A 24,986-nucleotide genomic window follows, 5' to 3' on the forward strand; every position below is an offset into this window, starting at 1 on the left:
GCAACTGGCAGCGTAGTGAACGGATATGAGCTGGATTTCGTAATGGTACCGCGTCCTCGGGTTGGCACCTGCATCGAGCTCCCTTAGTAAAGTCGTGTGATAACGGCTTGAAATGGCGAGGTGGTACCCGGTGCAGGGGTCTCCGTCCCATAAAACCTGGCAGGCCTTCCAGTACGTTCCGAGTCTATTGCCTGGTGGGAATCAGGCAGGAGTAGGATCAGATGGTTGTTCTTGACTTGCGCCAGTCGGTGGAGTCATAGTTGCCCATAAGGCGCTGACTGCTTACCCTAGCCATGACCTCACTGCTTCGGCATAGACCACCATGGGACCACATAGGCGACTACTCCACCATGGACAAGGATAGCGGCTGGAAGGGGGACCCCTTCAACTACAATGAGCTCACAAAAACAAAAAGAGACGGGTGCGGAGGGGTTACCAAATCCCTTCACACGAGATGGCATCCAGCGGTCTCCGCAGAAGAAGGCAGAGACGGATGCGGCGAAATCTGGAGGTGGAAAAACTGCGAATCCGTCGGTGTCCACACCAGACATCTCGGAAGACGGTCCCTTGCTAGTCAAGGCCGTCGAAAGGTGTATGAACACGCGGCCAGGAGTGGCGGCGCTGTCTGAACAACTCGATGCCATAATCGAGCTCGCGGCGAACAGGCGAAACATCGCTGGCGACCTGAGCACCATTGATGAAGCCAGAAAGGGGCACGAAAAACTCGTAGCTCGGGTGAAGACGGCCGAGAAAGCGGCCAGGACCGGGAGGGCGACTGCATCTAAAGAGGTGCAGACAGACGCCCCCTCGTTCGCGTCGGTCTGCTCCCCGGGGCAGATCGCTGAGCGAACGAGGCAGTCCCCGGGGCAAATGGCCCTCGGGAACACCAAGAAACGATTGGTCGTGCTACTCCCACGGGAGAACACGCCAACCGGTTCAAGGTCCACCGCGGAAAAGGCACAGGTGGAGGCTACGGGCAACACTTGGACTACCGTAGAGGGTAGGAAACGTCGGGAAGGTGCGACGCGACAAGATGACGGAGCGGCCAGAGGACCAAAAAGGTCAAAAAGGCGCAGAGCAGGGGTGATGCCCTCATACTCAATACTCGGATGGGTCGAAGTACTAAGAAGTCTTGAAGAAGATGAGGGGGAACCCAGCTCAAGGATCTGGGGCGGATGTGCGGAGTATCCGCCGATCTCGCACTGGCGAGATGATACTTGAGTTCCAGAAAGACGCCAAGAACAAGGGGGCTACCTACAAAACGGTGGCTGAAAAGGTCTTAGGGAAGGAGGTGCAAGTGCGGGCACTCACCTCAGAAGTGACTCTCCAGCTTAAAACCTGTACGAAATCACTGAGGGGTGCGTCATTGCACAAGCCCTCAGAGCGAAGCGCGGGGTGGAGGTGGCTAAGGAGTCAATCCGCCTCCGCAAAGGTCCGGCGGGGACCCAGATAGCTACCTTCCGACTACCGTCGGCGGACGCTAACTTGGCCCTGAAAGAGGGCAAGTTGAAGGTCGGCGGGTCTGTATGTCCTCTGGGCATACTACAGCAGCCAGACATTTGCTTCCGGTGCTTCGAGGGCGGACATAAGTCCTGGACCTGCAAGGGGCCCGATAGGAGCCAGCTGTGCAGGCGATGTGGAGGTGCAGGCCATAAAGCAAAAAACGGTGGGGAGTCTTCCAAGTGCATGATATGTTCCGAGAAACGGGACACCAAACACTTTATGGCAGGCCCCAGGTGCCCGACGGGTGAGCCGGCTGCGAAACCACGGGCGTAAGGGTGACGCAACTGAACCTGAACCATTGCTTCGCGGCTCAGCAGCTGCTACACCAAGCAGCCACTGAGTCGTTATCGGACATCGCCATCATATCGGACCCCTACCGCATCCCTCCCGGAAACGGTAACTGGGTTGCGGATAGGTCCAGTATGGCGGCCATATGTACGACAACAAGTTCCCGGTTCAGTAGGTTATCTCAACCTCAGAAGAAGGATACGTAGTTGCTAAGGTGAACGGAGTGTTCTACTGCAGTTGATATGCTCCGCCACGTTGGTCTACCGAAAGATTCACCCAGATGGTCGACCTCCTATCCATGGAGCTAACGGGCCTAACGCCGCTGGTGATGGCGAGCGACTTCAACGCTTGGGCTGTTGAGTGGGGAAGTCGCTTCACAATCCTGTTGAAGGCTTTGGCAAAGCTCAACCAATCTGGCCAACATTGGGAACAAAATTACATCGACGTGACGTTCTCCAGCCCAGGACTGATCAAGAACTGGAGAGTAGACGATGGCTACACTAATAGCGACCACCAGCCGGTATGTTATAGTGTAGACAACGAGAGGCGGCAAGCGACGGGTAGAGCAAACACTCCGACCGTTCACGGGTGGAAGACATCGCACTTTGATGCCGAGGTATTCGAAGAGGCAATGAGAAGGGAGCGCGAGGGGGGCAGTTGGCTCCGCCCGACTGCTGACCAACTAGTTGCTATGCTATCGCGGGCGTGCGACGCCACCATGCCTAGGACTCGCCAACCTAGGAATGGGAAGCCACCGGTTTACTGGTGGACGGACGCGATAGCCGACCTTCTCAGTGCGTGCCTTCGTGCAAGACGGAGGATGCAGCGTGCACGAAACAAAGAAGAGAGGACAGAGCGCCGCGCAGCATTCAGTTCGGCAAGATCGATGCTGAAGAGTGCGATAAAGGCCAGCAAGAGGGCCTGCTTCGATAGGCTATGGGCGAGTGCCAATACAAATCCGTGGGGTGACGCCTACACGATCGTAATGGCCAAAACTAAAGGCGCGCTGGCGCCTGCAGAGCGACCACCAGCGATGCTGGAGCGTATCATCGAGGGACGCTTACTGCACCACGAGCCAAGTCCTTGGCCTCCGGCGGTCGAGTCTCACGTCCGACGTTCCAGTATCTCAGACATAGACCAGGGATGGTCGGCCAAACTGCCGAGCATCCAATCCGTGAGCGACGATAGCCGTGTCGAGGCAGGGGAGGAGGCAATGGTTACGAATGAGGAACTCATCGTGATCGCCAAATCCCTAAAGGAGAGCAAGGCACCGGGACCGGATGGTATCCCTAACCTGACGATCAGGCTGGCGATAAAAACGGCCCCCGGGCTGTTCAGAGGTGCCTGGATGACTGTCTTTTTCCGGACAGGCGGAAGCGGCAGAGACTGGTCTTATTGCCGAAGGCGGGGAAACCGCCAGGGGACCCATCGGCATATAGGTCTATCTGCCTGCTGGACAGAGGATCACCCTCAACAGACTGGTGAGGTACACGGAGGGTGTACACGGTCTGGCAAGTAACCAGTTCGGTTTCCGGAAGGGCAGGTCCACGCTGGATGCAATCTCTTCCGTCATCAAGACGGCGGAGGTAGCAACCCAGCGCAAGAGAATACGCTACTGCGCAATCGTCACGCTCGACGTGAAGAATGCGTTAGGACACGTGCCAGTTGGGACTCCATAGCTCTCGCGCTCAGGAGCATCCATGTACCGGTGTCGCTGTACAAGATTCTGGAAAATTATTTTCAGAATCGAGTACTTGTTTACGACACGGAGGAGGGTCAGAAGTGCGTCCCAATTACCGCAGGAGTTCCGCAAGGTTCTATCCTGGGTCCGGTGTTGTGGAATGTCATGTATGACGGAGTGCTGAAACTCAAGTTCCCTGTAGGGGTTGTGATTGTCGGCTTTGCAGTCGACATAACGCTGGAGGTTTACGGCGAGTCTATCGAGGAGGTCGAGTTGACGACCACGCACTGTATACGCAAGGTCGAGGACTTGATGCGCTCCAGGAAACTGGAGCTCGCACATCATAAGACGGAGGTCACGGTTGTGAACAACCATAAATCGGAGCAACAGGCGGTGGTCAGAGTCGGAGACTGCACCATCACCTCGAAGCGATCCCTGAAGCTCTTGGGGGTTATGGTGGATGACAAGCTCACGTTCGGGAGTCACGTCAACTATGCCTGTAAGAGGGCCTCATCGGCTATTGCAGCACTATCTCGTATGATGTCCAATAGCTCAGCGATTTATGACTGCAAGCGAAGACTTCTTGTCAGCGTGGTTTCATCCATACTTAGGTATGGTGGGCCAGTGTGGTAAACTGGAAAGTACCTACAGGCTCATGTGCCTGAGGGTTGCGAGCGCGTATCGTACGGTGTCATACGATGCAATCTGTGTCTTGTCCGGCATGATGCCTATCAGCATCGCCATCAAGGAGGACAGAGAGTGATTCGACCAACGTGACACAAGGGGCATACGAGGTACCAGAAGGTCATTCTGGATGCTACGCTGGCAGCGAGAATGGTCCAACTCCACAAAGGGCAGACGGACGCACCGACTCGTACCGGAGATATCCGGCTGGGTCGGGAGACGACATGGTGAAGTTAACTTCCCTCTGACACAAAACCTGTCAGGCCATGGTTGTTTCAGGCAATATCTACACAGGTTCGGACACGCGGGGTCCCCCATGTGTCCCGAGTGCGTGGAGGAAGAGGAGACTGCTGAGCATGTCTTCTTCGTTAGCCCCCGTTTCGTAAGAGCGAGGAGCGACATGATGGCTGTGAGCGGACTACTCCGGGCAATCTAGTCCGGAGGATGTGCGACGACCCGGACATCTGGAACGCGGTCTGTGCGGCCGCCTCTCAATTTGTCCTGGAGCTGCAACGTGTGTGGCGGGTCAATCACCAACACGCCAGTGGTAGCTAATTACCAGTCTATAGGTAATCGTTCCGGGAAGACCAAGGCTGGAGACTGGAGGGGTTTTAGTGGGTCGGGACAGGGACCAGTAGGTGCCTGGGGGAGTGTAACTACCCCAGCATCTCTCCCCTAGTCTCATTCCCACACCCTAAGTTTTCTTCTCAGGTGTCTGTTTGTTTGCAGATTTCCCCGCCACCTTTAAAAAAAATCCAAAAGAGTGCCGCTAGCCGCCGGTAGTCGAAGAGAATCGTCTTGGCTTTTGGCCGGTGGAATGTAGATTGCACACATAAAAACTTCTTTCCTTTAATTGTCGCAGGGACACAAACTTGTTCCAAACTTTGTCCGCACGATAGTGGTACTTCACGGCCTGCATATTGTTGCGCAATAGCGATCAAAACGCTACCGAAGCGAGCTTTGTTGCTGTTGGCTGGGCTCCGATCACAACGAAAAACATTGAAGCCTGCACCAAAAAGTAGCTGCGAGGTAATGCTATTGTCTAATCCAGTCTCGGTCATGATGATCACGTCATAGTTGCAGTCGTCAAGCCGCGTACATTTTGGTAGAAGGTCCCGATGTGCTCGTCCACACAATCGCTGCTGCGCTGCAAGGTACAGTCATTGAGTGCGGGGGGGATTCAAAATTCATTAAATACTCGCCTTTGGCAGGAACCAGTTGGTTCCTGCCGTCCACGTTACATCGCATTTTATTTGAATTGTAGTTACAGAGGTATACGCAAGGTGTTTCGGCAAATGTTATTGCCGGGTCGCAATGTTCATCGGCTGTATCGGGTTTTTTGGCTGGTCCATAAACTCTCTAAACATTAAACCAGCTGGCCAAATTTCAGCGTTAAGGGCCCGTTGTTTTAACGACGGATCAAAACCAATTTTAAAAGACAGGAAAGTCATTTGTGAAACATCCTTTCCTTATCCTTTCCGGCACAAGACGAGTTACATTTATTGGGTCATTTCTGTCCAAACAGCGAGAAACGATTTTTTCAACACCATTATAGGTTATCAATGGTTGAAATCCAGACAAATGAAGCCAGAACACTGGTTTCGGAGCGGCAGCCATGATAAAACGCACCGAGAGATTTTCAAAATCAATTGCTTCTGTGCCTTAATTGGTAACTGGACGAGTGGATTGGTCATAATCACCGCGACGATGTTTTGCACTCAATCTCGGCCAAACTGGTGTTCCACTCTCACTTGGTACACCGAGCAAAGGCGAAGCAGCAGAATATTTGTTTTGTGTCGAAGCAGAAGCAATGTTGTCCACTTTTTTGCTTAACACTTCAACCAGGCCAGATAGTTGTTGTAATTGCGTGGCAAAGCCGTTTGTGCTGTTCGATTGAGAAGAATCTGAATCGGCCATATAGGCACGGATGCTTCTTCCATTTATCAAACTCCTACATTCGGAGCAGATAAACAAAACTTTTCCTTACGCAAAAATATCTCTGCACGGTCGGAGATTAATGCCACAGCACTGCTGGCTGATGTGAAACAATGTTTCGCAGAATCCGCATCGTGAAGGCTCTAGGTCGTTGATCACCAATTCACAGGCGCCGCACTGTTTTTTATTTTCCATTGCTGGTGTTTGCAAACTTCTCAGCAGCGTTGAATGTGATCACAGCTTCAGCCTATTGTAGGCGGTCACAATGTAGTATAGCTGATTTTTAGATGCGAGGAATTAATAAATGAAATATACGACACGGACACCGATGATCTTCAGTACTCCACTTTACAGATCAAACGAAGTTAATAAACAAGCCAATTAACGAAAGACCGAAACGATCAGCAGAATATAACACAGCTTAAAAGCGAAAAAACTAATCATCAATTCACAACAAACGTACTATAAGCAGCAGCGTTGCCAGAACATGAGTATCTCCGGATCTAGAATGATACACAGCAGCTGAATTCGACCACAGACCCCATTTTAGATTTTAGGTTGGCGACTTCCGGTTCCTGGGAAACACCCGAAAATGATCGAATTACACACAATACGGGTCTTTTTTCAACCAGAATGACGCTCAGAGGCCAGAAATTATCTTAAATACCATTTTGAAATCCAAGATGGCGACTTCCGGTTTGTGAAAAACAGCCTAAAGTAATCAAATACCATCCAATATGAGTATCTCTGGAACCAGAATGATGCAATGAGCTAACAATTGACCTCAGGCACCATTTTAAATTGCTAAATGGCAACTTCTAGGAAACAGTCGAAAATGACCAAATAATACTTATAATGGATATTTCCTTAATGATGCATAGAAACCAAACATTGATCCTGGACACCATTTTGAGTTTTGAGGACGACCACTTTTAGTTTCTGGAAAACAACCAAAATAACTAAATACCTCCAAATATGGGTATTTCCGGTGTCAGATTTATGCCAGTCAATCTGCTGAAAGTGACCGAATACCACCCAATATGAATATATTCAGAATTAAGGCGATGTACAGAAGCCTAAAGTCGAGGATGTTGTCATTTCGATAAAACCAAACATTTCAAACGATTTGATATTTGACTTTGATCATATCCTATGGCCGATATACCACAAAAGATCAAAACAATGGTCGCAGTGGTCCAAATCTTACAAAAAAAAAATCCTTTGGCCGATTCGTCGTGCATTTGCAGACCTTAAACACATCGCAAAATACAATGAATTTGGAACGTTCAAATAGTGCGATACCACTTTTAAATTATGTTGAGGCCACCCCGATCAACCACTCTTTATGCACCTTTATGAAACGACAACAACTGAAATCAATCGATATAGGTTCAAAACTAATCGATAGCGATCGTTCACGTTTCATGAAGAAACTTAAAGGGTGGTTGGTCGGGACATATATCGATAAAAGCAGGTTTAGTTTTAAATAGTCTTTGAATTTCTTTTCTTTCCATAACTTTTGAGCCACATATCCAATTGTTATGAAGTTTGTTATTTGTAAGTTTGAGAGATGACTCGTTCGTATGACAATAGTTATGTTCAAATATGTCATGTAATCTTTGAGATAATAGACTTTCGTTGTTTTATTTACAATTTAATACATAACGGTTGCTTAAGTTCGATTATAATCAAATGAAATGGGAATCTATAGGGCAGCCAAACTTTGAAACCACATGTTCAATCATAATTCATCAGTTAACCCTTAACTAGCCCGCTTATCTGGAAATAATATTGATCAAATCGGTTGTGCAGTTTCTGAGATAATGAAGTTTCGTGATCTTCTCATTTCGGTACGTTACAGACGAAGTTACAGTCCGATAACAGTAAAATTCAATAGGGTGTTATGAGGCAGCTAGCTTTTTATTTTACACTAATTTTGTGCAGATCGGGTCAGCCATCTCTGAGAAAAGTTCAAGTAGTCTTCGTAATATGTTCCTTTTCATAGCTGGATTTCACATTTTTAAACATAACAGGCAAAGTAATAGTCCGATTGCAAAACAAATCAATAGGGTCTTATGGGGCAACTAGACCTTCCATTTGACACCGATTTCATGAAAATCGGTCCCGCCATCTCTGAGAAACATGAGTGACATTAAACAGTCTCAGGAACACGTTTCATTTCATAACTTTTAAACCACACGATCAATCTTCATAAAATTTAAAAGTTAAGGGTATTTCAGGTAACCCGTTCATTTAAAACCAATTTTGTTCAAATCGGTTGTGTAGTTTTCGAGATAATGATGTTTCATGATTTTTACATTCTGATGCATAACCTCTAAACTAAAAATCCGATTACAATAAAATTGAATAGGATTTTATGGGACAACAAGATCTTTCATTTGCAATTAATTTCATGGAAATCAGTCCAGCCATCTCTGAGAAAAAAGAGTGAGAATAAAAATCTGCACATACACACACATACAGAAAATGCTCAGCTCGTTGAACTGAGTCGAGTGATATATGCCATTCGGCCCTTTGGAGCACTTTTATACTTTCGGTTTGGCAAGTGATTGCTATACCTTTCTAGGAGAAAGGCAAAAACGTTATTCAATTTCTATCGAGAAAAAATTTGTAAGAAATTAATTCGAGTGAACTCATAAAATTATAACAATAAAATGTCAAATTCAGACAAATTTTATAAAAACACGTAGATCTCTGAAACTTGAAAAGTTAGAAATCTTGTATATTTTGTAAAGTTACATAGAATTTAGAGATCTACAAATACAACCGCAAAACTCTAGCGTGGAAGGGAAGGAAGTTGGCATCGCAACGCCACCTTTGCGGCTAAATTCCGAAGTAATTCAAACATCCAAAATGGAGCACTAACTATGCCAAGAAACTTTGTAGAAGATCGTAAACCGATTGGTCAAACCCTGAGATCGCCAATAATTTCATTCCGCTAGATTCCTTTCCTGGCCCATGTGTGCATTGGAATGGTAAATATGCTGCGGCAATAAATAAAATCCCAAGTTCAGTCTCAATAACTTTCGTCTCAGTAACTTTCGTCTCAAGATGGGGAAGAGCACGATGTTTGATTCGGCGATGAATTACAATTGAAACTCTGATTTAATATTAGGCTTCATAAATGTTTCTGTAATAATTGCAATGTGCACATTATTAACGGTTAAAAAATTAAAAGCTCATTCTTATTGCCTTTTAATAAGCGAGCATTCCAATTTAAAATTTTGATTGATTTATTTGCAATCATTGTTAAATTTTAGAATCGAAACAATTTTAAGTGTAAAATTTGTTCCAATTTGAATTTGGTTTCTGGTCTTTTAAAAACTCGATATTTAGCTATTTCAATGAATCTGAGAAAAACAGAGTGTAGAGTTCAAAACTAAACAACGTATTTTATCTGTACAATGCACCGAATTTATATAGGTAACTTTAGGTGCTATCTACCTCTACCGACACGTATAGAATTTTGTTGTCTCCGGTGGCGCAGCGTAATTTGCGGCACCCGAATAATCATATCGCCGGCTTCGTACAACACTGGCACAACTCAAAACGATGCGAAATCTAGTTAGGTTTCATCCTACGAAACCTCGTTCCAAAATTCCCAAAAAATCCAGAGTTATGAGTAGAAGTGCCTTTGCTGCACAAATTGGAATTTCTTCATAAAGTTAGTAAAAATACGGTTTTAACTTGGACAACGTGCTCATAATATGTGCATAACAGACCTAAAAGTGTTAAATGAAGATAGATAATCTTAAACTTCAAAGTTTTCTTAAAAATCGAAAAATAAATTTTCATTTTTCATTTTCATTTTCGGGTGCAGAAGGGGGCCGCAGAGCCAAGTTTCCAGTGCTTAAACACTTTTCATGCTGTACCAGTGGAGAGATTAGATTTGGCATCGCAGCATAGTAACCCGAGAGGTCAAATAAATTCTGCGTTGGAATGTCGTATAGTAAGACAAGATTGGATATAGTGGATAGTCGAAGGGAACAGTAATAGTAGTTGCAGAAAGGTGCATGAAAAGAAAAAAAGAATAGTTGTAACTGTGGTTGATGTTAATAAATTTCGTCCATTTGAAATAAATGTATGTAATATTTGTCACGTACGCCGGTCTGCGTCCAGGGCCTCTCAAGATAACCCCTCCCAACCGCACATATATTTAAATATTTTTATTCATTAAAACTCCTGTCAGATGAAACATTTGATAAATAGTAATAACAATAGTAATAGTAATTTGCTTTTTACATACCTGCTGTGCCTTAATCCTTTACTCACCCCGTTTTATGTTTGTTGTTTGTGTTTTATGTTTGTTACACTCTTTCATCGACCTTTGTCTGATTGCATGCCTCAGGGTAATTGCTCGATTCTTCGTTTGCTCTAATTCTTGATTTTTCTCGCATTTTTTTTAAAGAGGAAACTGGATTAATGATTTGATTTGAACAATGAAAACTAATGTAAATAAGTCTGGATTACGAGCGCACATATATCTAACTACTGGTTCAGCGTTGGCTTTGAGAAAGTTGATAACGCAATCTTTTGATTACTTTACTAAATTCCTTTACTGAGCCCTCTCGGCACCTTAGTAGAAAGCATGTCTTAGTTGTCACAATAGTCAATTAAAACTGCTTAATCCGTGAAAGACGAGATCAATCAATCTGACCTTTCTTTTCAAAGTGTTAAATGATTCAAACATTCCACCCAATCATTATCACTAACTTTCAACTTCGTCTTATTACGGCCGTTGCAATGAAAGATTCTAATGAGCTTTATAGACATTTAAAATTATTTTACAATGGTCATGCTGTATGCTGTATTAGGTTAAGTTTTATTGCTTCTTTATTTTGATTACAACCGAAAAGCCCATCAAAGTCTTTTCAAAGAACGTTTGAGGTGTTTTGCAACTAGCATCTGACCTTATTAGACTGGATCTATCTTGTATAATACATAACCGAAAAGAGTATTCTAGTTCACGAATTCAAACCAGATATTACTAATTGCAAAACCGTTAAGCCCCTCAACCTAGGAGAGGGACTACGAGCTAAACTTAATTCTAGAATTAAAACTAACATGTTTTGCCTTTCTTCTAGAAAGGTATAGCATTCACTGAAAAAACCAAAGGTATAAAAGTGCTCCAGAGGGTCGAATCTTGTATATCAATCGACTTAGTTCGACGAGCTGAGCATTTTCTGTATGTGTGTGTATGTAACGCTCCCAATCTTACTCGACTTTCTCTTTTCTGGCTGGACCGATTTTCATGAAACTCATTGCAAATAAAAGACCCTATTGAATTTTACCATAATCGGACTGTAACTTTGTCTGTTATGTATCAAAATGTAAAAGTTATGAAACTCCATTATCTCAGAAACTACACAACCGATTTGAACAAATTAGGTATCAAATGAACGGACTGTCTTCAAAACCACCAACTAACGAATTTTATGATGGTTGAACGTGAAGTTCAAAGGTTATGGAAAGAAACGTGTTCAGAAAACTTTTTAAATTCACTCGTTTTGCCAAAGATGGCTGGATTGATTTCAACAATCTTAGTTTCAAATTAAAGGTTTAGTTGCTTTATTAATACCTATTTCATTTGATTATAACACTGGTTGACAAAATCGAATAAAATGCTGCTCTGGGGTTTACAATAGTTGGCCTATAAAGTAAAAATTCACAGGAATGGTTGAAAAGCTATAGATTTTCATTTTTTCTCAGTTTGCCACACTTGTGTTGACCAGTGTAATCGGACTTTTATTTTAACCGTTATGTGTTGAATTGTAAAAAAAAGTTAAAGGGTATGTGCTTGAGTGCACAAACATAGGCTTGCCGTGGGACTATGGTAGGTGTAAAGATTTAATTCTGCCATAGCCATAGTATATAACACACACCAAACGTACAAAGACCATACACAATAATCCATGAACATTTCACAAAAAACCACATACACCTGTCATGAACGCCAGCATACAAATACCAATACCCACATGAACTGCCCATAAATCCATAGCAGTCCTATGTAATTTCTCATCACTTTTTGCTCAAAACTCAAAAACTTCTTCACATACCCGGTGCTTTCAGAAAATCAGGTTGAAAATAACTAGTATAAAATTATGGTCACTATCAAAGAAATACCAATTGAAGTACTAATAGGAAAAATAATTAACTTGTTGCCTAAACAAGTATTCTGTCATAAATATATATACCTCGGATAAATGCATTTTAGCACACAAATGTTATTCACACATACACACATACACGTAATACACACACACACAAACACACACACATGCTATACACACATACACACAAACACACACTACTCACAAACACACACTTACACACACACACACTACTCACACGCACACGCTACTCAGCCACACCCACGCTACTTACACACACAGTGACACACACATACATACACACAGACACACATACGCACACGCACACAGAAACACACAGACGTACACACACAAACACAGACACACACACAAACACAAATACAGACACACACACAAACACAGACACACACATAAACACAAACACAAACACAGACACACACAAACACAGACACAAACACAGACACACACACAAACACAGACACACAAACAGACACACACACACACACACACAAACACAGACACACACATACAAACACAGACACACACAAACACAGACACACTCACAAACACAGACCCAAACACAGAAACACTTACACACATTCACACACACATACCCACTTGCACAAACACAGACACACTTACACACATTCACACACACACATACACACTTGCACACACGCACACACTTACACACACACACACACAAACACACACACATACACGCACACACACATACACACACATATACACACACATACACGCGTACATACACACACACACACTTTACTTACACACACACACACACGCCTCTCACACATACACGCACACGCCTCTCACACATTCACGCACACGCCTCTTACACATACAGACACGCCTCTCACACGCTATTCACACATACGCACCCACACGCTACTCAGACACATACGCTTGATGTACGACACACTATACCTACACTATCGGCAGCACCTAAACGGCTTCCAAGTCTTCCAATGTCCCTTCCAACGGCTTCCAATGGTCCCCAGTGCCGTTCACGTCCAATTTCGGGCTGTATTCCAACAACGATATCTGAATTAGATTACCACTGGTGGGGTCCAACTCAGATCGAAGGGAAGCCGAACTGTTCGCCTTGACGGTCGACCATGGAATGATCTCCTCTCAACACGGAATGTCCTTTAATAGCGTCACTCAGTGTGGGGAACTTGGGTGATTGAAGGAAGAACCAATCACGTGGAAGCATCTCTGCTTTCTTTCTTCGTCGCTTACGTTGGGTGATGAATGCGATGCCAATTGGCTGGCAATGCTAGCCAATGACTGAATGCGTGAAATCATTTCGTCTATGTTTTTGAAGTCTGCGTTAGGGAAATATACCAATCGTATGAAAAATGTATGTGGATATTCGACCTTCCAACTTTTCCGCAATTTTCACGGAGTAATAAGAAAATGGTAACTAAAATTATCTTGTTATACAAATCTTGTATATTTGAGCTTTCCCACGGTATAATTACTATTGAAATCGGAACAGTTGTTTGAGCGCTATTAGCTTCTAAAATCTTCCATTCCGCCAACCAAAAACGTTACTTCAATCCAGTTTTCACAGAATGTACCTTAGTATAGTGAAGAAAGACGTAGTCCCACATCAATATTGATGGTCTATTCTCTCAAAGATTACACGACTTATTTAAAGAAAACAAGTGTCAAACGAACAGGTCGTTTCTCAAACTTACAAAAAAATAAACCCAAAAGCTGTTTAAAACTAGCTGCTTTGATCAAAGTTCGAAATCAAGAGCCATTATGATAGAAAGACTATTTATTTAGTATAAATATTACGTCAAATTTCAAATATTCTGCTCCATATATATTCCTTCAAGTACAACAACAATAATCTGAAATCCAAAGAGTTGTTATACCTTTATTGGTTTGTATTTGGCAATTGAAGGATGCTTTCCAGAAAGCGGATCTCAAAATAAAGTATGGAGTTGATTCCTGGCCTCTGAGCATCATCCCGGCTACTGAAAAACTCACATTAGGTAATGTTTGTTCCTCTTAGATTGGTTTCCATAAACCGGAAGCCACTATCTAGAAATTTAAAATGGCGTCTAAAGAGGATTTCTGGCCTCCGGGTAGAATACCGCTTTCCCAAATCGGTTGATCGGAAACTGTCGCCATCGAAATACCCAGATTAGGCAGTTCGGCAATTTTATGATGGATTTTATGATTATCAGGCAACCAGAAGTGGTCATCTGGATTTAAAATGGGGTTTGAGGTTGGATTCTGGCCACTGGGTATAATCCAGGTTTCAAGAACTCATATTGATTGGTATTTGGCCAATCATTGGATGCCCCTCAGAAACGATCAGTAATATCAACTGCGTTGAAGAATTTCATTTTCACTGATATGATCAGATCATTCAAATTAAAGTATAAGGAACAACATTTAATCATACATTATTTGAAAGCTACTGACTAAAGTTGACATAAACAATCTAAACATTTATACGCAGTATATGAGTTCAAATCGATTATACCACAATCAGAAACAAAATTGCATCATATATTTGAATGAATTGAATGTTATTTGCATGTATATGTGTTTTTTTTTGTTCTCACAACATTTATTTGACACGGCACAATACAAATTAATGTTTTATGGAGCCAATTAAAACCAATATATGTGTTAATATATGTTTATATGTGTGTGAATGCTATATTTTAAATGTTCGGTATAGTTGTGCTGTTGGCTCCCAAAAATTTGTTGTTTAGAATGAATAATAAATCCAGCAGAAATTATCAAGGTTTATTTTTCAACAAACAATAAGTTTGAATGAGAAAGGCTGGGTCTCACCGCTAGGTGGGTTAATTCAAGTTTTTTTTAAATTGCTGGTTCGTTGTTTACTGGGTGTCTTGAAGTTTCACTGAGCCAGGAAATAATGGAAGGCTTGTATTCCTCGGGCCCTGTCGGATTCATGCGGGGTCTGCTTGCTGATTCCAAATCCGAGGTCTAAGTGTGTTCTTGCCGTATTGTTGGATGTAGGCGGAAGGGAATGGGACTAGAGTTGGGCATGGATGGATTTCAGGAAAACATATATGAGGGATATGTAGGGTATGTCAAGGCTTGCCAAGACACTATGAACAGGAACAGCCAGCTGCCTACCTCCGTCCTGAAGGGAAGCTATCAATTTAGACCTGGCATGACCAGACAACATGGTCTATGTTGTGATAACCTTCACCACAGGCACAGCTACTACTTTCTCCGAGCCCAATCGACGGAGATGCGCGTCAAATCCATGGTGGTTGGACATAAGCCTAGACATTACGTAAATGAAACCTCGATTCACATCCAACCCCTTGAATCACGGGTTCGTCGATACCTTGGGTATAATGGAATGTAACCACCTTCCCAGTTCCCCTCTAGTCCAAGAATTTTGCCAACTGATGATCGTATTCTGACGTACAAGTGCATTAATTTCATTAAAAGCAATTGGCCTTTCATAAATTTCACCGTTTGTTGCACCCACCCAAAGCCAAAGAGTCCGCTTTCTCATTGCCCGATATCGAGCAGTGAGAAGGGACCCACACTAAGGTAATCTGAGAAGTTTTTTCGGATGAAGCACCTAAATGTTCCCATATTTTCCCCAGTCAATACGAAGGGTGCTTAAGATCTTTCATCGATCCAATGGTCTCAATGGAACTGAGACTGCTCGTAAAAATGAAATAATGGTTGGTGGGCATTTTTTCGATAATTCCTAGGGTGTACTGAATTGCAGCTAACTCTGCGACGTAAACAGAAGCAGGATTATCGAGCTTATGGGAGACGATTAAATTGTTATTGAAGATACCGAAGCCAGTGGATCCATCGATAAGCGATACGTCAGTGTAGAACATGCTGTGGCAGCTGATGTTTCGATATTTTGTTAAATATATTAAATACTAAATATTTTATTGGAAAAAAATTTGAAGATCTACTGCACGCGTAAATGATCCGGGATTCCACGAGTTTCTTCTCTCATGGATGTATCAGAAAATACAGTAAAATCAGAAGTATTTGATAAGTTGACACGATTTGGAATATTCGAAGAAGGGTTAATATTTTGGTATATGTGATTGAAAAACAACGTCATGACACGGGTTAGAGCATTAAGTTTAGCTAACCTATCAAAAACTTTTAACTCCGCCTGTTACGGTTCTACTTGGTTCAGTTTGGCCTTTACGAATAGACTTGAATTATTGAGAACTGGAGCAGAGGGTCCAAAGCCCCTGTAAAGGAGGATGGTTGCAACAGCTCTTAATCATGGCTGTTGCGTGAAATCTAATGGTTAAAACCCCTAAGCTAAGGTGTTATGCGACCCGTGCCGATGGATGACGTGGTGGGGGGTTCACCAAATACCCAGCCTCTAACGGAGCCTTTGGAGCACCAGGGCACCCTTCACAGTAATTAACCTTTACTGCATCCCGCGGGTCACTGATGCAGCGGACTCTTCTTTACCCAGCGACTCGTGGGAATTGTATGGATAACATCAATTCACAAAATTCGGCCACCGGCAGCCTTTCTTGCCGGTCCTATAAAAACAAACGCACCGGGCAGGACGGAGGGGATGGAGCATGAGGACGACTTCAACCTTGACAGCGAATCGCTGGACGGAGGACCCTCTACTTCATCCCTAATCCTACGTTCTCCACAAGGGAATGACGAAAGTCAAATGGACTTACTTCCCGGTCCAGAGACAAGGCCCGATGACGAAGGGAAACCCGAATCTTCGGCACCCCTTGTCAAGCGACTTCCAAACGCGAGTTAACGACCCGACCCAGAAAGCAGCAACGTAACATTGTTTACAAACATTGCTGCCATGGATAAAGTGCACCGACGTTGGTGACAACATCGGTGACTTCGAACGACGTCGTTTCTGCTGAGGTACGCAACCACCGCGGGACCGCGATACTGCTGTTCAACTTGTATTTTTGGCAATAAAATTAGTCTTAGTTAAGCAGTGTTTAAAACAAGTCTTTCCTTTCACACAAAAAAGAACTCCGTTCTTCAACTGGCACCCGAACACTGCCAGAGTGGAAATTGTATAAGTGCAGTGTTTAAAATCGTTTAAAACCTGTTGAAAAACTGAACGTGAACAAGCCAACACCATTCGGTTCAACGAGCCGACAACACAGCAACAGAAGCAGGAATCAGGACAGCGCAGCCAACCGGCTCAATCGCTATTAGGGACCGTAGTAGCAAACCGACGCAAAAAGGACACCCCGACATAGCTGCTCGATTTCTCTCCACCGGCAGAACACCCCGTAAAGCAGTACATCATCACGAAGTAGCTGTTTGTTTCCACCCGGAGCGAGGCAAAGACTTAGCCCAAGAAGTCCAACCATGTTGGCACTATTGTAAGTAGAAATTTTTGAACCTTTTTAAGACTTATTTGAAAATAATTGTAAATTGTGCTTATTAGTGATTATTGTATGAAGAACAGTGAATTTTAATCTAGAGGTTTTACAAATTTTCGGTAAATTTAGTGTAAATTTTCGATTCAGTGAACTCTAATTTAGTAAACGACATGGCAACTCCTCAGAATCCAGCTCAGGTAGAGCCCATGACAACTCAACAATTTATTGATTTGGGTAAAACTCCCGACTTTGTAAGGGATGTCAAGCCCTTCAATGGCGATCCCACGAGACTCGTCGATTGGGTATGTGATTCTCCGCACGTACCGGGAGAACGGTGCAACGATGGCTCAGATGAATATAACAGAGAGAACAATTCGAAGAAAAGTTGAGGGTGAGGCCGCCGATATACTCAACTCGAATAACATAGTTCCGAATTGGGCTGAAATCAAGAATGTTCTAATTCTTCATTACAAGGATCAAAGAGACGTCAAAACACTGGATACCCAGCTAAAAATTGGCCAATGAAAGTTTAACTCGTATTACAGTCGAGTAAACGAGTTGCTTTCTCTCATGATGGCTCAGGTGAAAACTGACGATACGCTGAGATTGAATGCAGCCGCACATATCAAAAGTCAATTTTTGTTGCACTGTGTAATCAATTTATGCAACATCATCAATTTCAGAATAACCCATTAAATAATCCATTTATGCAACCTCAATTTCAAAAAAACCCACCGAATAATCCATTTAGACAACGTCAATTTCAGAATGACCCACCAAATAATCAATTTAGGCAACATCAGTTTCAAAATAACCCGCCAAATAATCCGTTCAGGCAATATGCATTCCAAAAACCAGAACCGATGGATGTTGACAACAGTCAACGAACCCGAGCAACAAATTACGGTAATAGACCGATAATGAACTTAAAACGTCCCCATTCTCCTTCTCAACAGCAACATCATTTTAAAAGACAAGCGCATCCTCTTGAAAGTGCATATTCGTACCCCGATTACAATGACGAATATTACGACTACCAGAGCCTGACAAAGTCATTTTCAATTGACAATTATCAGGTTATAGTGACGCTTTGACCCGTCGCTTTCAATTGAAAAGCTTTTGTATCATTTTCGAGCACTTCGTAAGACACATGACACACAGTCGAAAGCTCTTGCTGTGATTCTGACAACTGAAGGGCTTGGATTGATACAAACACTTTTCAATTGAAAGCGGAGATTATCACTATCACTCTCAAATGACGAATCTCAATTGAAAATGGCAATGAGCGCTGACGGAGACAGAAGGCTTCCATACAGCATATATAGGAAAGAGGAAGGAAATATTGATCGGAACTTGCGTAACGTATCTATTGGATGCCATTGCCGTTCTAACTACGGCCTGCGGTATTAGAAAACTACCATCAAACGACGCGATGCGGTGCTAATTTCAATTGAGACGCTGAAGGAAAGGAAAGAGTCTCTCCCTCCGTCACTCTCTCCGTCGATTGATATAGTCATTAGTTTCATTTGAAATGATCCGAAAGAAGAAAGAGGGTAAGAGAAAACGAAGTGATTTATCAACGAAGCCGAAAGGAATCACGGGAAAATGAAACTTTTCGAATCGAAATGACAGCGCGAGCATATCAGTTTCATTGTTTTGTTTCGAAAATGTAGAACCCTGACGACTCCTGGGACAGCGGGCTGTACAACTGCTCATATCACGAAGTTGAACAACCAACGTATGAAATAGGAGAGCCTTCTCATTCTGGTGAAGCGACCGACTATCAACACGAACCAACTACTCTCGAACAGCAAGAAGCAAATTTTTTAGAGTGGCGCCCACGTTGGTAACGCCAACTATGCCATTTATCAATTTGAAGACAAGTATCGGTGAATTTCCGTATTTAATTGACACTGGTGCTAATATAAATCTGATACACCCGATGTTAGCATGCAATTATTCACTTTCAAAGCTATACCGCTTCAATGCAAATGACATAGGAAGTGCAAATGGAAAGTTCAATGCTGATGCAACAATTGACATAAATTTTTTCCAGCCAAAAATCAACTATATAGCTCAGTTTCTTTTACACGATTTCCACCCATATTTTTATGGAATCATTGGAACTGGAATTTTAAACGCATTAAATGCAATAATTGACTTTTCAAATAATACGCTAAAAATAAGTAGTGAAAATGAAACCATGAGTATTCCGCTCTTGCAATACTCAGCTGGACAAACAGCACCAACAAAAAAATTCAAACACCGTTTCACAACAAGCGACATACCAAGCAGTTGAATTAATAACTCAGCCGAACGTCACGGAGCATATGTTTCGTACTTCTCATCTTTCGTCTAGCGAGAAAGATAGGCTTCTGGAAGTGTAGCAACGACATGAAACAGCTTTTTATAAACCAGACCAAAGTTTAACGTGTAGTACTGTTGTAGAATGTGCTATCAATACCACTGATGGTGTTTCAGTTCATCAGAAAGTGTATCCTTACCCCGCAGCCTATGTTGATGAGGTGAATATGCAAATTGACAAACTTTTGAATGACGGAATTATACGTCCCTCTCGATCTGCTTGGACGTCACCCGTTTGGATAGTTCCAAAAAAGACGGATGCGTCAGGAGCGAAAATATTTCGTATTATTATAGAAAAAATTTCGTGATTATAGAAAAATCAATGAGAAAACTATTTCGGACCGCTATTCTATGCCGGAAATTAATTACGTTTTGGACCAATTGAAAGGTCAAACATTGTTCAAAACCCTTGATTTAGCATCTGGTTTCCCCCAGATCAGAATGAAGGAAAGCGATATTAAAAAGACAGCGTTTTCCTTCAACAATGGAAAGTATTAATTCACGAGAATGCCGTTTGAATTGAAAAATGCTCCGGCTATTTTTCAAAGAGCAATTGAAGACGTTCTTCGTCAATATATTGGAAAAATACAAAATGCGTATAAAAAACACTTTGGTCGACAAAACATGTTGAAGATCCGTTTCACTCAGAAAATGCTTATCGATGTGCCAGAAGAGCACACACAATGGGAAATTATAAAAAAGGAACACAATCGAGCACATCGTGGCCTAGAGGAAAACAAAGCACAAATCCTCAGGAAATTCTCTTTTCCTCAGTTGAATAGCAAACTCCGTGACTTCACGAAGAACTGTCAACTGTGCCACGAGAACAAATATGATAGAAATCCAATCCACCATCCCCTTCAAAAGACACCCATTCCAAATGCACCATGCCTGAAATCGAGGGAATGTCAATACGATAGAAAGAATAGCACTTCCGAATCCCTAGAAGCACTCCTCCATATGGGGTGTTTCGATCAAGATGGATAATGCTAAAATCATGGAACTTTTTCACAAAGGAAGAATGCATCGAATTTGTTTTTATTCATTAAAACTTTAAATGAATCACTTTTAGGTAAAATACTTCTACAATTCCACTTTAAGACAGATAGAATCCTTCAAATTAGCAGACGAATTAGTCATCGAAGGATACGATCGCTGCAAGGAAGAGCCATTGGGCAGTCAACTGCTTCAAGAATGATCTAACTGTTGGGAGAAATACTGTGAGAAATTTTTTAATTGGATCAGGTATAGTGAAGGCTTCAAAAATCCAGTCCACAATTTCAGAAAACCTCACCAACCCAGAGTTTATTTGATTATCTGGATGTGCAAAAGGAGAAACTGGGGTTTTAGATGTTCCTGGAAGTGCTGGGAACTTCTTCTGGGACCTCAAATTTACAAGCCCAGGAGGAGTTTGCTTCGGGTTTTCCGCGGCACTTTTTGTTTTGGTCGTATAATTCATTCCGCTTTAGTAAATCCTAGGACCTTTCAAGGGGAGCCTAGGAGAGGAAATATTATTCCTCTTTTTAGACTCTCCAAGATTGGCGTAAGATGTTCCCGCTGGCAGATCGTCAGAATCGGTTTCATCAAAGGTCAAAAGATCAAACTCATACTGATTCTCCCCGGAGTGGATACATTTTTCAGTATTTGCACTACAAAAATCCTTAACATGGTTCTCTCCACACTTACCGCACCGTGCCTTATTGCAGCAGTAGGTGGCTGTGTGACCCAACTACATGCAGTTTAATCAAACGGGGTACAAATAGGCGGACTGGAAGACGAACCCTGTGGATCGAGACGTAGCTTGGCCAATGCAGACCAGGCGAACGTAACACGAAACGAATCTGACGGAGTATATATTTTTTTATCGCCGACGAGGGAAACAGTTGCATACAGTCGATAATTTTAACCATAGGAAGGCTGCTGTTCTTAAAGCAGTCTACGGTATCGAAGGACAGACTCGGATCGGTCACGACACCGTCGATCTCTACTTCTCGGGCGAAGAATCACGTATAACACCCGCGTAAATAGCTCGAAACAAGCTATATCGTTGGCCTGTTGGAGGTCATTGACCACAACACGGAGCTTGTTTGATCTGACCTCTATGATTTTGGTCACGGCCTTGAAGCGTGACGTTAGGTCTTTCGATATTTGCAGAATATTTAGCGATTTCGATTTTGGTCCTGCTTTTGGCCGTAAGTATACAACGAAACGTGAACCTGCTATTTCGTCTGGATAAAACCTGACACAGGAGAGATTCGGAGAATTAACAGAGGAATGGGGGGCAGGAGGGACAGGGCCGTGGGGTTCGGGGAAGTTGGCGCGGGAGGCGAGAGATCTGCATCCATCGCGCTAAATTTAGCGCTCTAGCGCCGACAAGAACACGTACCTCTTTACTACTTCCTTCCAGAAGGGTTGGTTGTCCGATCATTCAAAGCTGCAGGCATTAGCTGCAGAACAATACAGCCACACCGTAGCGAGCCGGATACGGAATCACTTCACGCAGCGACAGGCCACACTATTCAGTTGACCCTGAACGCGGATTAGTATTTCACAAGACACCGTAAGATCAGAGCTGCAGCCGTTAGCTGAGCAACAATACAGCCACACCAGTGGGCCGGATACGGAATCTTCACTTCACGTAGCGACACAGTTGGCGGAATATCTTATCACTGCACACCGTAAAATCAGAGCTGCAGCCGGTAGCATCGAAACACTACATCCACACAGTAGCGAGCAACACAGCACATTAGTCCAGGGCCAACTGGACGCGGATTATCTTATCTTTTGTAAGGCTATTCGTACACACAGACCGAGTTATTATAAAGGCGAAAAAGTTTTCTAAATCAAATTCCTTGATTTTCTTTGATATTCCCTGAAATATAACATTAATTTCCCTGATATTTTTCAGCATTCGGCACAAGAAGGGCAACGTAGATCAACGCAACTCTAAAATCCCAGTGAACCGTAGTAACCTTTTGTACTAGAAAATCAGTTATTTCGCTAGTGTCGTTTAAAAAAGTATCGCCTCTCGGTTAAAAATTTGTCTCTGAATATTTTTCAGTTTTCCCTGATATTCTCTGATTTCCGTGATCGAAAAACGAATTCCCTGACAATCTCTGATTTTCCAGGTTTTCGCTATGTTATATAACATTGACAAACAAACCCTCAAAGTTTCATTAGGATCGGAGAACCTCGATACGACATAAGGTTGCGTCTCTCGTGGACTGACTATTCGACTCAATAATGCAATAACCGATAGTAATATATATGCCTTGTAGATATATACAATTTCTCAAAATGTATATGCATAGTAATTGTTTGCTAACTAAATGAAAACCACTTCCCAGTTATCGAAATCAGCTCACCAACATAAATAGACATTCTTTCAAATGTTAGCAGACGCCGAGGAGGATTTCAAGAATAACTGACTAACGCTATCTTTTAAGGTAAAACCTCATTGAATCCAAAAATGGCCGACTTCGAGTCACCACTTCGAATTTTCAAAAGCACTAGACTCGGAAATACTCATTGCGTTCCCTATGAAAATTCTATTTTATGTTTGCTTCACCATGGCATTTTGAACATTTTTTTCATACAACGAGTACGTTAATTTAGTACAATATCAATTTTGAATTTTAAATACAACGTTGTTTGATGTTCACGTTTGATTTCTTGTCTTTTCAAATAGGGTTTTGCCATTTATCAAGCGCCAAGTTAAAAAGAAGCTCAATTAAACTGTACTTAGCTAGCGAACAGTTACTTAACCGCTATATATTATTACCTGCTTTTGTAACTTCACTATTCTCCAACAAAGCATAATCAGTTTCCAAGGCTCCCTGGACAGTACATATACACAACAGATGATTTTGACATACTGGAAACGAGTCTAATACTTCTGCAGGATTTTTGGCATCTATCACAGTTACCGTACTGGCTGAATGTGTACTTGTACATATCCAGATATAAGAGCTCAAATTGATCTCGTTTTGTGAATTATTATTAATTGCTATCAATTGTTTTTCCAGTGATTCTAGCTCCAAAACACCGTTCGAAGTATTATCAATTATTTCAGCAATCTTTGGATTTGTTCTGATGGAGTAAAATATACTTGCTCCTACCATACAGCCCCCATCTTTTGTAAATCCTCCATACAAATTTACGCCACTAGCACACCAAACCTTCATATGTGGGCTAGCCTCTGCTAGTGGTCTGCAATAAACGGGAACTGGAACCGGAACACCACTATTTATTTTAGACTGATTGATATTTATTGGATACTTAGTCAAAGGTAAACTCCACCCATACGCTTGTAGTCTACCGTCTTCTTTTTGCACGTGAGCTCGAACTTGCCGGTATTGAGCTCGTCGTCTTTGTAACACTTTATTAGAATTTAATGAATCTATATCTTTAACAGAAACGATTGCATTTGAATTTTTCAAAGACTGCGTATGGCCAGATTCTAATGATTGTCGTGTTTCTGGAAATCCCGAAATATTTGGACTAAAAGTGTTGCTATGCCGAAGTAAGTGTCCTGCTGTAGGAGGTCTATCGCTGGAAGTGAAAAGATTACTAAAAAATTTCCATATGCTTTGCTTCGACTTTTTATCCAAATGTTCCACGCGCGAAGCACGCATCATCTCAGTCCAACGTACAGCATCTTGAAGTTCCATGAAACGTTCCTTATACTGAAACGATACAAAACATTGTTTACAAATATTACAATTATTTTCATTCAACATTTTATTTAACATTTTACATTACTCCGGAATAAGCTAATGAATTTGTACGAATTCATGAAAATTTGAAACAAAAAAAGTCTTCGGTGATAGCTCAAATTTGGGACGACGCAAGTAAGAAAGAGATGCCAGATAGTTGTTTACGAACTAAGCACGTGTGGTGGTGGGTTGAAGCTGGCAAATTTTACAGTGCGCTTCGAGCAGCACGCCAGGTCAAAACTGGGTCAAAATCGAGCGATTAAAAGAGGTGTCTACGAGTTGTATCAAAAATGCACAGCCC

The 24,986-nt window shown here is 42.7% G+C and overlaps 1 protein-coding gene across 1 annotated transcript in view; it reads right to left on the reverse strand.

The window, feature by feature from the left end:
• LOC129720030 (JNK-interacting protein 3) overlaps positions 1-24,986 on the reverse strand; it is a 600,772-nt gene that overhangs the window by 279,106 nt on the left and 296,680 nt on the right. Inside the window, exon 5 of the mRNA XM_055671442.1 lies at positions 23,752-24,655. Coding sequence (XP_055527417.1) covers positions 23,752-24,655 — 904 coding nt within the window. The remainder of the gene's footprint in view (positions 1-23,751; positions 24,656-24,986) is intronic.

This window comes from Wyeomyia smithii, chromosome 2 (genome assembly GCF_029784165.1).
Source record: "Wyeomyia smithii strain HCP4-BCI-WySm-NY-G18 chromosome 2, ASM2978416v1, whole genome shotgun sequence".
Lineage (NCBI taxonomy): Eukaryota > Metazoa > Arthropoda > Insecta > Diptera > Culicidae > Wyeomyia > Wyeomyia smithii.